This window comes from Cyanistes caeruleus, chromosome 18, assembly GCF_971803275.1.
Source record: "Cyanistes caeruleus chromosome 18, bCyaCae1.hap1.1, whole genome shotgun sequence".
Lineage (NCBI taxonomy): Eukaryota > Metazoa > Chordata > Aves > Passeriformes > Paridae > Cyanistes > Cyanistes caeruleus.
Genome location: NC_141718.1, coordinates 2,359,808 through 2,376,029, shown reverse-complemented (window position 1 = coordinate 2,376,029; position 16,222 = coordinate 2,359,808). Strand labels below are relative to the sequence as shown.

Here is a 16,222-nt window from a genome sequence, read left to right as displayed (position 1 = left end):
TGAGAACACGCTGCAACTCTGAAAAAAATACCAGTTACAAGAATAGCATTAGAAAAACAATGAAATAAAAAGAGACTTACATTCTCAAGTGGTAATCTCTTCACTCTCTCGCTTTCTTGCATAGAGTTCACACATACTTCATCTGCAGTTACTCTTTTTGGTTGGGTTTGTTTCAACTTTTGTGCCCACGATGTTAAAGATTTACTAGATGGTAAGAAACACACATATACACCTTAATGTATTTCCCCTAAATAAATCTAAAACAGCTAAACACTGGAGATGCATCATTCAGAAACATCAGCTACATAAATATATTTGTCTAATAAGCAGCAGAACATCAAGAGGTTCCATTCAACTCAGACACGTTCCCAGCTTTTACTGAATGAGGATTGTCTATAATAAATTAATATCTTTGGAAAGTTTATCACTTACCCGGGTTTTTTCCCACTTTGATGATCTTCATCAGCTTTATGTTCAAACCCAGTTGGAAAAACTAAAACATCACTCCTTCCCAACGAACGATTTTCCTCTGGCTTGTTTGCTAAAAGTTCTCTTTTATCTGGAATGCTGTCTGCATCCCTCTGCAGCCCTGCTCCGTGGGCAGTTTGCTCCGTGGTGCAGTCTGTGCCCCTGCTGGGCTGGGCAGGGCTCAGCTCGGAGGTGGAGAGGGAGCCGTAGCCGCTGTTCATCGAGGCCTCGCTGCCTGCACATTCCTGCTGCACCTCGGAGGCCTCGGGCTGGCTCTCCCCTTCGCTGGATCTCAGCTGGCTCACGAGGCTCTCCTGCTCCTCAAACGCCTCCGAGCGCATCCCCATGGGGAGGGAGGGAAAGGTGGCCGGGAGCTGGGTGGGCAGAGCCCGGCTCCAGGTGCTGCTCTGAAACCTCACCAGCTGCTTTATCTCATCCTGAATCAGCTGCACGGGGGGAAAAAGGCACAATTCCCGTCACACCCTGCCATAAATCACGCTCCTATTTTGATGCATCTTCGATTCATGTTATTAGTGGGAGATTTAGAGTATTTATTCCTTATAACTCCAAGTTTTCATGTGCAGACATCTCATGCATAAAGTAGATAAATACATACTGTGGCATAACAGTAAAATGTCCATGGGAACAATCCTTAATTCCATGCAGTGAATTACGAGTCGCAGTAGTCATTTATTCATGTAAAAAACATGCATGAATGTATTCCCTAATTGCCCTCAAATACAGTTACCTACCAACCAGCTAAAGAAATACAAAGTATCCAGGTGTTTGGCTAAATTCAGGTCTGAAACACTTTTTCACTTGGATATATAATCTTTTTAAAGATTGCAAGGATGCTTTAATGGAAGTATTAACCATTACTCTATTATGAGAATAGGAATAATGTACCTCTGCAAGATTATTGCATAAAACTCAACTTTAAAAAACCCAATTTAGGTATTATGCTGTTAGGTTCATATGGTCCAAAGTTCTACCTTTTGTTTGTTTTGGTGTCTGATAGAATGGAGCAAACCCATAACTGGATCATTAGATTTAACAGGTCACTTACTCTTCAGTCTACAATGTCTGACAAGACTTATTTCAGCATATTAGGAAATTCATTTTTTTAAGTTCTAAGGTTTACAGTTGTGCACTGCCAATCCTGAAACAGCTCTGAGAAATAATTAATGCTTCTGCTAAGGGCTGTGAAGAGATTTCACATTTGTGCCCGTGGCCAGCACTTCTTCAGAGCTCAACTGAGAGCTGCAGGAGCACACAACTCTTGCACATGACAAGACACAGCATAGAATTGTTTTCAAGAATATATTTCAAACTAATTCCCTCAGGAAAGAAAGAAGAAAAAAACTTGCAGTAATTTTAAGCACATGGAACTCATGTTTTTTCACGGAACTACAGTACATTACTCACATGTGAATAGTAACTGGAGAGCACAAATTGAACAAAAAAGATTTATTCTCTCAAAGTAAGAAATAAAAAAGAAGACTTAATTTCAGAGGAACCTACATGTAATTCTAGTCAGGATCAAGCCTCAGATTTTTTTATTAACTTGCAATAGAACAAACAATTGAATTTCAGTTCAGCCTTTCTCTGCCAAAAATAACAAACAAAAAACTTGGGATGAAGTTTCCTTCCACTATTAAGTTTTGTGTTCTGCTAATGATTTCAATCATGATTGCAGCAATCTTTTGTAATTTAATTCTGTGATCCAACTGTCAGGAAGGTAGGGAAGGGAGCACAGAAGGGAAAGAACAGAGCTGGAGTAGGGGAGAAAGAAGATCAGATTCACTGCTGACATTTAATCTTTGTCATTAATACCCTGTGCAGGAAAAGTGAAAGGCTCCTATTCCAATAAAACTGCATTTTCACTTCTTTTTGCATAGTCACAAATAACTGCAAGAGATTAAAAAAGTGGGGGAAAAAAGATGTGCTTTCTACAGTCTTGGGATTGTAATTTTGTTTTTAAAATCTCTTTGACAAAGAGATTTTAAAATGGGATGATCCATAGCTGGTGACAGCTTGTCCCTGGCACAGTTATCTTTTATTGTATAGATCACATAAGCCAAGGGCTGACCCCACTCATTCCAAAATGAACTCAAGATCTTTTTAACCCCTACTCTCACATGGATGGAGATTTTTATAAGCACAGCTGGTCTTGACACCCAGCATGGAGCAAACCTTAACTCAGAGCCATGTCGGCGCTGATGCAGCACCTTGCTTTTCTACCACAAAAAGCAGATTGTTTTTGTGTTATTTTATTACTCTCACTAGAATGTGTTGAGTTGCTTGTGCTTTCACTAGGTGTAAGTTTGGAATAGCTCCATCTGTTTTATTTAATGCATTCACACAACTCAGTTACAGCTGTTGATTTTGTGTTTAGTGTGGCAAGCCCTGCAGTGAGTACATCCCTGCTGACACCACACCCTCAGCTCTTCCAGAGGTAGCCTTTCCTATTAAAAAAAAATACAAAAACCATCAAAGCCAACACGATGGATTAGTAAAGACTATGATCAGCAACAAGTGAATCAAACCACTACAGAAAGAGGAAGGAAAAACAAGGGTAAGGAAACATGAAAATAACAAGATGGGAGGGAGGGGAGGAAGGTGGGAAGGTGAGGCAGGAGAAACAGGAGATAGGATAAAAGGACAGTACCTCTTGGTAATTCAGTTCAGGAACTGTTGATTACTACTAGTGTGGAGGGCATCAGGAAAGGGAAGGGAAAAACAGCAACCAAAATGATGAAGATATTAAGCGTTATATATTTATAGTATTTCTGTCTGTTATATATACATTTCTTCTGTTCTAATGGATAAACAGCAAAAATAAGAACCTTCACATGGGTTATTTTTCATTCTTAGAAAGGAAAACTGTTCAACTGAAGGTGAAATAGGTGTTCAGCTATTACAGTGATGATTTTCCTGAGCTATATACACTCTGGATGAGGGGATGATAAGTTATATGACTTTTTTTTTAATGAAAATAAAGCTATATTGTCTCAAAATTACTAATTATACATTCTAACAGTTAATAAAAACCTTGTACCTATAGAATCCCCTTATCATATGAGCAAATGTTAACCAAATGTTCGTGAAAACAAAATAATTGAAAACAAATAATCCACAAATCACTCCTAAAATGGTTCCTAACAGTTACTCTGTTAATTAGCTAAGGCTGTCTCAAATATGCATCCTTTAAACAGCACTCCAGTCATCTACTTCCATTAACTGCCTCTCTGCATTGTTTTGGAGGAGTGTGGGGTTGGAGAGAGGAAAAAAAATCATTCAGCCTCATCTAGCTCCATGAACAGTCATTACTTACTTGGATTTGATGGTGGAACTGCTCTTGCTGGGCATTTATTTGTTCCTGGCATTGTTTTTCTACCAGTCTCAGTAGCTGTAGCCACCTTGCCTATTAAACCACAAAGTAAAATGATTAAAGCACAGAAATTTTGTACCTCTTACCTTTTTCTCTGGCTACAAATAGTTTTGCAATCCTATCCTTGGGTGCTGATATAACACAAAGTTGAGTAACAGCATTCAGCCCCCACCATGCCAATCAGTGGAAACTAAAAGTAGGAACAGCTGCCAGCAAAGAACAGTCAAGTTTTGGAAAGGTTGATTCCAGTTTCATTAATCATAGGCAATTCTAAAATTGAGAATTAAACACCCTTCTGTCCATCTACTTTAGTAGGAAATGCCTCCCCTCAACAATCCAGCTAAAGGCCATGACACATTAATTATGTCATGGAAACTAAGAGATAATTTTTTTAAAAAATCAAATATACAGCATTCCTGAAACATGGCAAAATCTGATGTTTAAAAAATATTTTATGTTTATGGAGCCTAGTGCTTGAAGCACAGGACACGGGACACAGACATCAATATTCTGTTCCTGGAGGTGTTAAAGAGAACCCAAATTAAGCATCTGTCAACACACATTTGGATGGATCCCAGCCAGGAAGCTCAAAAATCTGCAAGAACAAGCCCATGGTGTGGAAAACTGATGTTCCTTCTGATGGCTACAAATAATGATAAAATTTAAAATACAAAAGGACAAAAAAATGTCCAAAAAAGCGTTTAGGAGAATTAGTTCATTGAAAGCACATCATTATTTTTTTACAGGTTTAAATCTGGAAACAAACTACACATCTTTACAAATGGATTGTATAAATAAGTCAAGCAAAATAGAACCACTTTTAGAAAAAACACCTTCTAATTTCTAGGATCACTTCAGACCAGTTTGATGTGATACAGTTTTAATGGTTTAAATTTTTCAGTTCACAAACTTGCTATCTTTATTGTAACTTGAGGAAAAAATGTTCAGATCCATATTATAAAACACCAAGATAGAAAGCCAAATTACTGTAAATCACTAAGATAAAATTGCAGTAAAATCCAGCCAGGTGATTAGTTTATTGCAAAAGGATATGTCCCATCATTAACAATAAACACAGATCTTGCTGTTGAATTGTATCATTAGATTTGTCTTCCAAAATGCAAATATTAATAATATTTGTAACAATTATTAATACATTAATAATAAGTATTAATACATTAATACCACTTTTTTAAAATAAACTTTAATATCAAGTACCTCACAGTTCCTCACAATTTCCGAGTCAGCATGGCCAATGTTCTGGATATCTTGCATAAAGGAGGCAAGCAGCTCAACAGAACCAGGCTTTAATGAGGACCTGGTATTCCCTGAGTAACCAGAAACTCCATTGGGATTGGATGAAGGACTTCTAGTGAAACATGAGGAAAAACAGTTCAATTATTTATTGTGTCAGGTGTGCAACACAGTGGCCCAAACAATACACTGCATATGCCAGTCTGCCTCAAGAGAATGATACACTCAGTTTACATTAGGGCTCTCCTCATGTTGAAATAAAATTTCACCTTAATACCAATATTATTGTGAAGGCATGGTAAGTAAGCAGAACCAAAATAATAGAAGTATTTGTTAGTGATTCCTTCAGCACGTTACCTGTTAGAATTCAAGTTACAGCCAGAGCCGTGGGTGTTTCTGACATCAGAGTCTGCAGAGGATGAAGGGGTTTCTTGTACAGAATTCACCACATTGCTGTTTTCCATATCTTAGTCCCAAATATGACATTACCCTGAAAACAGAGAGAAATAAGCATCACTCTCTTTCTTTAAAGAAACATTTGACTTCATCACGTGAAGAAACAGAATTGGAACTGAAGTTGTGTCAGCCAAACCAGCTCAGAATGTGCAAATATTCCAGAACCAGGCTCCCTCCCTTCTCCTGTGCCACCCCTGCAAACAGGTGCTGCTCAGTCAGCCTCGTGCCTGCAGGGCCTCCCACAAGTCCAAGAGATTCCTAAGACATCCAGACTGGGCTGTAAAGGACATCTGAATGCAAAACATTCCAGGTAAAACCATGTTGTTTGGGTCTGATGGGTTGTTTTCTTTTTAAATCTGAGGCTCCACACACCATATGCAAGGTGTGAAATCTCCTATTATAGATGCATTTAGATGTGATTGAGGATCTGAACCTTCACTGGAAGAAACACACTCACCAAAAATTATAGAACTGAGACCAACTGAGTTAGACTGGGGTCGACCAATTCTGCCATTTCCATGTGTAATATTTAGCTTGCTTCTTTCACAGATCACTTGTTTCATTGCTATTATGTAACATTAATTCAGAAAGCTTTGAAATTGCTTTGAGCTACATTTCTGACCAATTAATAAAACAACAAAAAAAAGAGTCAAAAGGGAATCCCACGGTGGTTGGAAACAGTAGCTAGTTAACTAAAAACATCATAAATAAATAAATACACAATAGTTGGGCCACAGTCTTACAGCACTCAAAGTAGACTGACTGGAGAGAGACTAAAATATTCTTCCAGTTTGCATTCTTTCACTAAGAAAACCCTTGAAATACATTAATTAATCAGTTCTTATATAGGGTTTATTTCAGCATGTTCTACACCCTGGTGAATTCAGCCTGTGTTCTAAAACCGAAGCAAAAACTTATGATCGTTCCATGGATGGAAAGCAAAAAGAGACATTAAGAAATATCATCTTGATAGTCTGATAATGCCAAGAATAAATTCCTGCTGCCTTAAAGAAGCACAGCACCTCCAAAGCATGACCATTCCTTTTTACAGGGCTTACCAAGACATGCTGATGGGTTTTACAGATTCAAGTTTTCATTATTTGCAAATTCTTGGAGATGTATCTCTAACAGTTTCAGAAATATAAAATATTTTCACCAGAAGGAAACTAATGGACAACTGCCCTATTTTCCCCTGTTTTACTGGAGCCTGCTTGGCTTTAGCAGAAATGGTTTTGGGTACTCACTCACTATCTCCTCTGGGTAGGGCTGAAAATGCTAGAATTGGAAGGAAGTTATCACAGACACACACATCCCTCTGGCAGAGCTTCTTGGGATAAAGAAAAGAAGAAGAAAAACACGTCTTTCTTCTTTTTCTAGAGGTCAGAAGCCTACAAAACTTGGAGGTTATCAGGCGCTAAGGTGACAGCTAAAGCTGAGGATGGGAGTGTCACCGGAGCAGTGGATGGGGGCTGCATCAGTCACCCCCGGATCCCCAGGATGGAATCATGGGTGGCCTATCTCAGCAGCACAGCAAATGGGTGGGACTTAGCTGTGACACAGGCTCGTTTCATAACCCCATTAGAAGTCTGTTCTCGATAAAAAACATCTTCGTGAGCTGTAACTGTGCTGCGGGAGCGCTGTCACCCATCGATCCCACAGCACAGCGCGGTCCTTATACGGCCACGTAGCTGCAGAAAGGGGCACGGTTGGGAAAAAAAAAACAAGCTGCGAGGTGTTTTTAACTCAGAAATAGCGGCGCTGATTTCGATGCGAACGCGGGCGCCAGTGCAAACACAGAGCCCGTGAGGTTCTGCATCGCTTCCTGAGCCAGACCCGATTCCTTCCGATCCCTCGCAGACCCCTAAGCGGTGACAGGGTGCCTCGGGTCCCCCCCCGCCGCCAGGCCCCCATCTCCCCACGGACCTTGAGGGACCCCCAAAAGGCACAGCGAGTCCCGGCGCTGCAACGCCCCAAGCTGTCCTCAGGAGCCGCCCGGGCCCCACGGGCTCAGCCCCCGCAGGGACCCTTCTCGCCACGTCTGCGCCCTCGGGGACGCCTCCCGTCGGTCTGTAACGCCCTCCCCGGCTCCGTGTGCGTCCCGCCCGCTTACAAGTGCGGCGCTGCCCGCGCTGTCCCCCAGGCCCCTCACAGGTCACCCCTCACTCGGCGCGGCCCCGTCCCTTCACCAGCGCCCCCCAGCGGCTCCGCCCCCCCCACCCCGCCGCTCAGGCTAAGCCCCGCCCCCGACCCTTCATTGGGCGGCCGCTCCTCGCGCTCCGCGATGTTGACAGCGCCGCCGCCTCCGATTGGCTGCAGCGCCCGCCACTCTGCGGGGAAAGGGGCGGCGCGCTGGGGGCAGCCTCGCGGCTCCGGCACCGGCTGCTGGGACCCGGCCAAGCGCAGCGGCGCTGCCCCCGCCGGCTCCCCGTGGGCCCGCTCGGTTCGTACCCGCATCGCTAGGAGCCCACGGCGCCCGACAGCCGCCTCCTCCCCCGGCCGTGAGGCGACGAACAGGCGCGGCCCTGCGCCGTCCGCCCGGCGAGCGGCGAGCGAGAGTTTCGAACGTGGGGACGGGGGTAGAGGGCGCTCCGCACCGAGCCCGGCCCCGTGATTGGCCGCCTCGAGCGCGCGCCAGCCCGCGCCTCCCGCGCTGATTCGCTGCGCGGCAAAGCCCGCGCGCCGCCGCCAGAGGATTGGCGCGCGCCGCCGCGCCGTCCACCGGAACAGCCGATTGGAGGGCGAGCGTAATCCCCGCCTCGCGCAGCGATTGGCTGATCCGCGTGCCAATCAGCTCGGCAGCTCCGCCCTCCCCGCGGGGTGCGCATGCGCGGTGCGGGAGGGCCGGCGGAGGTGAGCGGGGCCGGCGGGGGCCGGGCGGGACCGGAGGGGTCGGGCCGGGGTCCAGGCTCGGTTCTCGGTTTCTCCTGAGCCGCTCCGCCCCGCTGGGAGCCGCGCTCCGAGCCTGACCCCAGCCCGCAACGCTGCCGCCAGCCGGGGGGGACCGCGGCGGGGCGCAGCACTGAGGGACACTGAGGGACACTGAGTAAATCCTCCGGTATCTTCTGTGTTTCCTCCTGCTTTAGAGCTGTAGCGAACAGCAGGAACAGATTGAGTGGGATCGTGATTTTTTTAACCTTATCAAGAGTTTTCAGTCCTGTTTTCAAAACGGGCTTCTGTAAGTGGGTAGATCTGTATGAAACCTGTTAAATAAAGGCTCGTTCAGAACTAGCCAGAAGTGCTGCTCGGTTTTCTGCATGTATTCTTAATTTTAAAATGTTATTAACTAATGTAGCGGCTGCCAATGAAAGTTTTATTTATTTATTAATTTCAACAGTTGTATTAAAATTTTCTGTTTATTTTCAAGTGGCACTTCTTCACACACTGAAGTATTTTGAGTCAAATAAAGTATTTCAAGCATAACAGCATGTACTGTTTTAATTGCTTACCTAATGCCTTGCTGAAGACTGACACTTGACAGGAGCAGGAGCTGGCATTCCTCATGATCCATGAGGAAAATGCACACTTCCAGGCATACCTTTGTGCCTTTGTTAATTCCTTGACCTGGGAAAAATCAGATTCCCAGTGATACTGTCCGGATCAGACTGTAAGACTGAAATAATCTCTTTTCCCTCTGTTGTTTTGGGTTTTTCTTTTTACATGTTTAGGATTTTCCAAGTGTTGGTAGGAGCATTCTTTTATTTTTTGTTTTCTAGATCCCTTTCAAAATATTTAAGAAACATAATCACATTGAGAACCAAAATTCTATTCAGCTTGGCAAATATTTCAAGGCAAATGCCTGTGAAACCAGTTTCAGATAATGTGGAAATACTGCTCAGTATGTGCAGCTGCAGTAACTCACTTTAAAACAAGGATTCTCATGGTAAACTCCACTCTCCCGTTCCATTCCAGGTTTCATTCCAGAGAAGCCGTGTCCTCGTTTCTGTATGAATGTTCCAAGTTTATTTCATTTTGCATTCTTGCTGAGAGGGGTGCAAACACCATCATGGGCACGGTGGATTTTGAGGAAGCAGCAGCTCTCTCTGCCCAGCCTTCCCTTGCTTCAGGCAGCAAGAAAAAGGAACTCTTTGAATCTCCTTGAACTAAGTGAGGCAGAATTAGAAGAACAGTTTGTAAGAGGTGATGGTCCAGGAGGTCAAGCCACAAATAAGACAAACAACTGTGTTGTCCTGAAGCATATTCCGTCTGGGATTGTAGTGAAGGTAATTGTGTTTTATTTTATTGAGTCACAAATTGCATCAGGACTTCCAAGTCTCCTTTCAGAATAAAGCATAATCACAGTGCAGGTGGCATGGAGGAGAAGTTTATATATATATATATTGTAAAGAATCAAGAAGCAGTCTTGGCTGTCAGCAGATAAATAAACTTGGGGTCAGAGCTGCTTTTCCTGGCTTTGCCACCCAGTTACAGTTTTGTAGTTTTCAATTAAGTGAATCTTCATTGTAGCTGCTGTTTGGTGGCAGCTGTCACATTCCCATCCCTCACATGAGTTAGAATCTCTTCCTTAGCAAGTTGATCACACTCACTCTGCAGATCCTTTTTTAAGCAGTTCTCTTACCTACTTCTTGTGGATTAATACCTTGAAATTAATCTTTGCTTCCTGTCACAAGGGGAAGACACAGTTAAGTTAAACTCAAGCAGCTTTCCAAGGTAAGATGGGAAGCATTAAAGATTAATGCAAAAGCCACTCTGATGAGTTACAGTAGCAAATAATTATTAAAATATATCATCTGGATTTAAAAGTTGCAGCTGTTATTGGTGGGAGGATGCTCTTGGCTTGGGGAGGAGGGGACTTTCTTTACTGCAATGGTAGGAATATATAGACTGAAAAGGAAAGCTAAAGAATAAACAGGTTCATGTTTCAGTAAAAATGTCCTTTGTATTTCTTCAGTGTCATCAGACAAGATCAGTGGAGAAGAACCGAAAGATTGCCAGAGAAATCCTTCAGGAAAAAGTTGACCTTTTCTACAAAGGTGAAGACAGTGATGTTTTTAAAGAGAAGAAAGCAGTAGAGAAGCAAAAGCAGGAGAAAAAAAGAAGAGCAAAGGAAAACCTGGAAAGGAAAAAGCTTTTCAAAGAGATGCAGCAATTGGATAAGGAATAAACATGTGAAATACTGACTTGCCCTAGCAGGGTAAGAGAATTGTTTGTCATTAGACCCAAAGAGTTTTCCAACTAACAAATGGTGCAGGGCTTCATAAGCACAGCTGAAACCCCGGTGCTGACCTGCTGTTCCTGTAAAGCTGAGGAGATAAAAGCACTCATGTACTCCTGCTTCTCCCTGCCATCGTCTCATTAATCACATTTAGCAATCAGTTTTGCTGCCAAGTTCAGGAGATAAAAGAATCCTTGTTAAAGAGGAGCTATAAGCTTTCCACCATTGTTAGCACAGACCAAAAAAAATCAATATATTTCCTTCTCTGCTGGTGACACCTTGGGCTGCTTCATGGGAGCTCCAGCATGTGAGAACAGCACTAAAAAGTTCTCAGTTCCCATCCTTACTGAGGCATAGTGAGTGCCTGAGTGACATAAATCCTCCACAAACTGTGCCCAGGTTTGGATGCTGGTTGTGATGGTGTGAACTGAGCTGCTGATGGAAGAGGCACCAGTCACTGGTTCAGATCTGTCAGCATTTGTGAACAAATGCTCTGTCCTGCTCAGCTCTGAATAAAGTTTAACCAGCAGTTTTCCAGACCTTACCTGGAGTGCTGCTGAGCACTGGGGCACTGGGAGGGCCCTCCAGTTCAGGGGTAAAATTGAGACATTACAGATAAAAAATGACTTGTGTTGGAAGCTGCCTCCCAAGGCAACAGAGTCCAGTTCATCCAAGCTGTGAATTAATTAATTAGAGTTGTTTATTATGTTTATGCTGTGCCTCAGCTCAGCTCGGCCATGTTGGTGCCTTCGCTCATTTTGACAGTTTCCCATTTTACAGGAACAAATGCAGCTGCTTTTCCTTTATCACCATTACTCCAAAGCCACTCCTCAAGTACGTTTTTCCTGTTTTTATCCTGTTAACAACTCCAGCAGCTTAACCAGAACTTCTCTTTCGTTTTTGGACAGCACCCTCACTAGTTGCCACCATGTTTTGGCCTTCAACAAAGACCCAAAGCCAGAGCATGGATTTTGAAGGCAACAGAGACTTCTAGAACTTCACCTCCTTGTCCCAGAGACCAGCTGTACCCTGTGCCATGGATGGAGTGCTCCAGCAATCTGCAGTCCCCTTCCCTTGTCCTTTCCTAAACTTTTATCTGTTGACAGTTCTTGCTCCTGGAGTGTGATTAAAGTGACTGTACATAGTTTTAATACAAACTGTTAATGAAAATAAGCTTTATTACGTCAAGTAATAAATACATACAAAGATGCAAATAACAGTTTTAGTAATTTATCCAGAATGTTCCTTTTTCTTTTTTTTTCTTTTTTTCTTTTTTGCAAACTTTAAACTGAAATCTCCAGCCTTAATGTAGAAATTAGCTTTCTGGGACCTTGTTATTATTTAATAGGTTTCCCTATTTTCCATATAGCTCATGCACTTTAAGTGGACTTCAAAGCACTAACAGTCATGCAAATGTTTATGCAAAATGAACAAAAAAAAGGAAAAATAAGAGAAGGGGGAGGTTATTTCTAAGCAGGGTCTATGCTGTATGACAAATTGTGACTTAGCAGACTACTAGGTACAGCATGCTATTCTGCATTTATTAAAAAAAAATCCTTAGAGCTTATGTCAAACTTTGAAAGATTGACATTTTGGGGATAAGTGAACATAGTCAAAGGAAAAAAAAAACAGAATGAGGCTGTGGCTGGATAAGAAAAGAACTGAAATATAGCCTGGGAGAGAAAGAGCATTCCTCTGCATGCACATCAGTTTCCATGTTTTAGAAACATTTTAGGGAGTTTTAACGTCTTTAGAAAATGCAAACCCTCAGTAAGTTGAAAAATCCTTGTTTGTTCTTTTTTTTTTCATTCTTAACTGTACATTTTTGCAAGGGCAAAACAAGAACGGTAAAACATTCAAAATAAAGGAGTTTGAATGTTTCAAGAGTCAAAAAGCATAAGTGTTACATTTTCTTCATGGAGAGATGGAAAACCTTGCAGCTGAAGCAGTGGGCTAGGATCTTGCATTTCGTTCCGTCTCGGCCAGGCATTCCCGAACTAATCCTCTAGCATGGATAATGCCTGCAAAAGAATTGGAAGTGTTTTAAATCATCCCATTCAGGCCACACTTGCAGTGACAGTCCACAGAAAGGTTTATGTATTTCTGTCCCCAGTTGCCAAGGCTACCGCAGAAGGCCTCAGCAAAGGGGGACAGCCCTCGCTTCCCAAACATCAGTTGCCACTAAACAACTCTGCTTTCCCAAACTTGCATTATAAATTGAAAAGGGACTAAAGTAGGAATTAGAACACAGTAAGATTTGTAAGTCTCCAGTGGCAGGTAGATCTTAATGTGCAGTGTGGGCCTCCTTAAAATCAAAGATTTAAGAGGGGAAAAAAAAAAAATCTTACCTACCAGTGGGTTATTTTGCTAGTGGAGTGAAACAAATTACAAAGTTATTTGGGAAGTCATTTTAGCAAGCTCTTAATGCCTTGGGATAGTTCTCCTCTGGGTGGGTACATCAAAATCCAAACCATCATAATACTTTTCAAAGACAACTTGTGTCTCTCATATGAAAACAAGAGGGTTTTTTTTTTAATGGTGTGTGCAGAAAGTTACCTCCTAACACTGGCTCAGCTCCCAGAGTAAATCACCACCACTTTATGTGCTGCCATGTCTACTCTCATCTGATAATGTGGAATTTTCCACTACAAGTCCTGTTGCCTTGAGTTCCAGCAATCTGGACCTTGGTTCATAATTCTGGAACTAAATGTAGATTCAGGCTCACAGAGCTGCTGAAAGAACAGAGCTTGAGATAGATGCTGAAATGAGAGACAGACAGATTTTTCTACAACAAAGGTTTATATTTTGCTGACTAGGCAAGACAGAAGGTGATTTCTCTGCTCCATCATGCTCCTTAACAAGGTGAAGAAAGGGCAGTAAGGCAAGAGATGGGGGTTAATCTCTAGAGATAATGGCTTCTGTTTCTAGAAGGCTGCTAGCCCAGATCACAGCAGCAGCCTACTGACCTGGGAGGACTTGAGTGCAAGAGTGATGAGTGCAGAGGGTTAAACTGCCACGGACCAGGAGAGCTGCAGCTGTGGGATGCAGAAACATGAGCTCAGAGCAGTTTGTTAGACCTGGATCTGGTGGCAGGATGCCCAGTTCATGCAGCAGAACTACTCTGAATAATGTAGAATACTGGGAATTTGGCCAGTTTTAGAGGTCAGTAGCCTCTGTGCACAGGAGCGGGCAGAGCTGGGACAGGGACTTTATTCAGGGATAACCTCCATGGCCATGGAGGCAGCAGTCACATGTTACCCTCAATCACTTCTGCTCTCACACTTGCACATGCTCCTTCAGCCATCAGGCTCCCAAAATGGAAAGAGAGGCACCTCTGTGACCAAAAGATGGCAGCAAAAAGTATTTATTTAGGATTTTGTGTAACACTGGCAAGTCACAGTGGCAGCATTGTATCTCAAACCTACGTTATTGCAAGAGGCAGCAAAGCAACTTTTTTGCTCACCAAACTAAACCATCCAGTCCAGACAATGTCTGCATCTCTCCCGGTCTCTCTCAAGCTGTCCCCATTAGCCTGTTGCCATTCATGATCTATTAATTCTGACTCAGGCAATGCAATAAAGAGAGACTCCAGCAACATTGATTTTAGCTGGGCCAGATTCCACTTACCACTCATCAGCAGACTTTATTGCATCCTTTCCCAGAACAGCTACTAGTCATTTTATTGCATGTCATGGCAGATATATTACTCTTCCATAATGGTTGAGCCTTAAATAAAGGTTTGTAGTCTGGGGTAAGTGTAAGGGGGATTTGCAAGGTGCTGAAGTTAGTCTGTTACAATAACATTCCCTTTCTGGGTTGAATGCGTGAGCCAATCTCAGCACAAGGACCTCAGGAAGGCAGGAAAAAGTAAGCATGTCATGCTAGAGAAGGAGAGGACTGTCAGTACAACTGTTGTCTGTGGCCTTTCAGAGTCATTTCAGGAGCTGGAGCAGGGGAATGTCCCACTGCTCCTTCAGAAATATCCCTGCACGTCCCCTGCAGAGGACAATGTCAGGCTGATGTCAGCAGTGGGGCATGCAGGGGTTTCTTTTACACTGCAAGGAAAGGGCGTTTATTACCTCTTTTAGCTGACAAAGCAAAGCTGGAGACACTCATCAGACAGCCCTAAAAGCTGCTCTGTCCCTTACTAGTGGACTTTTAATGGCATACACTTGACAGGACCTAACAGAGCCTAAGCAGCCCCACTCTCCTCTCTCCGCAGAGTTCTGTCTGTGTTTGACATCTCAGCCTGAACCCCCAACACCTTTTCGGGGTTTTTTTGTAGCTCTTTTCTCCACCAGCCTCAGTGAGAACTACCACAATGTTGTATTTCTTTAGGCAAAACACACTTCACTGAAGATTCTTGGGCCAATTAGTTTGGTGATGTGTATGAAATGCAACCAATGCTTGGCTGTGGATTTTGGTGAGATGAAAGGGAATTGAAAGGGCAAGTAAATCACCAGGAGCCTGAAAGGATGTATCCAGGTTCTACAATAAGGTTTGAATTATTAACTGAAACTCCCTGTATGCACAAGAAACACATTTTGTCAGTGTTTACTGCTAAGACAGAGCATCCCAAGGTTTCAGCTGCTGGTTAATGCTCCCACTTTCAAGAGGAGCCCAAGCTCTTCTTTTCAAAAGAAACAGTTGTCATTAAGCTGTATACAAGTAGTGCACAAAGTGGATGGGAAACGATTCTTTTTTAAAATAAGTTTAAATGTTACCTCTTTTTAGCCTCTCCATCGCACTTTTACTCCCAGCATATGTAGGTCTAATCTCTTTTCCTAATTCTTCTATGATAGCTAGGAGTTCTGCATATTTGCTCTGTGGTACTTGACTGCTGCTGGTGCCCTGTAGTTGAAAGTAGATTAATTTCAGTCAAATACTGTAAAAACAAAACAATTACAAGAAACAGCAAGTGGAAGTTTATGGAAGACTACAAATAATTCTGTAGGTCTGTAAATTACTAAAAGAACAAAATTTCAGGATTATTATATAAACATGATTTTTTTTTTAATTGCTGCTGCTGTTGGACACACTGGTACATGCCCTTCAAAAATTGGAATCAACTGTGAGGATGAAGCTGCAAGCCTTGGGCTTTGGGTGAAGCAGAAGTTAAAACAGTCCTGCAAAACTGGCAAACTGGGAACTGCTTATTTAACCCTGTTTCTGGTTTTTCAATGTTTTGGTGTATATTTTGTGGAGAAGTTAGCCAGGTAGGGAGACAGAGCAGATAAAACTGTACAGAAATATTGGGTTTTTAACAGATAACTTTAAAATATATAAGTGCTCTTACAGAACATAATGCAAGACATTTCTCTGTGACTCAGACAGGATGGGACTAGCAGTTAATTAGGAACCAACCTCACTCAGCACTCAGCTTAGCCTAATTTGATCCCCAGACATGTGCGAGGAAACAGTCTGCCATTTGGGTTTGATTTCAGACCTTGGTGGGAGGGAGGAACACCTCAGATTACAGG

At 42.8% G+C, this 16,222-nt stretch overlaps 3 protein-coding genes across 21 annotated transcripts in view; 1 reads left to right on the top strand and 2 right to left on the bottom strand.

Annotated features, from left to right (window-relative positions):
* MPHOSPH9 (M-phase phosphoprotein 9) overlaps nt 1-8,354 on the bottom strand; it is a 23,750-nt gene extending 15,396 nt beyond the window's left edge. For 3 of the 15 annotated variants that reach the window (XM_086855296.1, XM_086855300.1, XM_086855295.1), the window contains exons 1-6: nt 8,018-8,309; nt 5,471-5,603; nt 5,078-5,228; nt 3,803-3,892; nt 433-914; nt 81-204 (exon numbers count right to left, since the gene is read on the bottom strand). In XM_086855296.1, the coding sequence (XP_086711422.1) occupies nt 81-204; nt 433-914; nt 3,803-3,892; nt 5,078-5,228; nt 5,471-5,577 (954 nt within the window). In that variant the 5' untranslated portion in view covers nt 5,578-5,603; nt 8,018-8,309. Of the gene's footprint in view, nt 1-80; nt 205-432; nt 915-3,802; nt 3,893-5,077; nt 5,229-5,470; nt 5,604-6,813; nt 7,216-7,492; nt 7,827-8,017 lie in introns of those variants that run through there. The other 12 variants (XM_086855297.1, XM_086855301.1, XM_023937245.2 and 9 more) reach the window with 8 other exon arrangements.
* On the top strand, nt 8,297-11,956 carry MTRFR (mitochondrial translation release factor in rescue). Of its 3 annotated transcripts, none has more exons than XM_086855351.1 (4): nt 8,297-8,419; nt 9,479-9,789; nt 10,479-10,721; nt 11,651-11,956. In XM_086855351.1, exons 2-3 carry the CDS (start codon nt 9,514-9,516, stop codon nt 10,689-10,691), a joined length of 489 nt encoding a protein of 162 aa, XP_086711477.1. In that variant the 5' UTR covers nt 8,297-8,419; nt 9,479-9,513; the 3' UTR covers nt 10,692-10,721; nt 11,651-11,956. The 3 variants fall into 3 exon arrangements, with proteins under 3 accessions (XP_086711477.1, XP_086711479.1, XP_086711478.1); XM_086855353.1 differs by having other exon boundaries at nt 8,416-8,744; XM_086855352.1 differs by lacking the exon at nt 8,297-8,419 and adding an exon at nt 8,607-8,624.
* Nucleotides 11,903-16,222, bottom strand: part of CDK2AP1 (cyclin dependent kinase 2 associated protein 1) — a 14,738-nt gene continuing 10,418 nt past the window's right edge. For all 3 annotated transcript variants that reach the window (XM_086855349.1, XM_023918090.2, XM_086855350.1), the window contains exons 3-4: nt 15,467-15,593; nt 11,903-12,763 (exon numbers count right to left, since the gene is read on the bottom strand). In XM_086855349.1, the coding sequence (XP_086711475.1) occupies nt 12,696-12,763; nt 15,467-15,593 (195 nt within the window). In that variant the 3' untranslated portion in view covers nt 11,903-12,695. The remainder of the gene's footprint in view (nt 12,764-15,466; nt 15,594-16,222) is intronic.

Excerpts from the sequence above, each read along its gene's own strand:
- MTRFR (XM_086855351.1), top strand. The coding sequence starts at position 9,514 with ATGAATGTTCCAAGTTTATTTCATTTTGCATTCTTGCTGAGAGGGGTG. Across the intron at positions 9,790-10,478 it reads CGTCTGGGATTGTAGTGAAG|TGTCATCAGACAAGATCAGT; the intron begins GTAATTGTGTTT and ends GTATTTCTTCAG.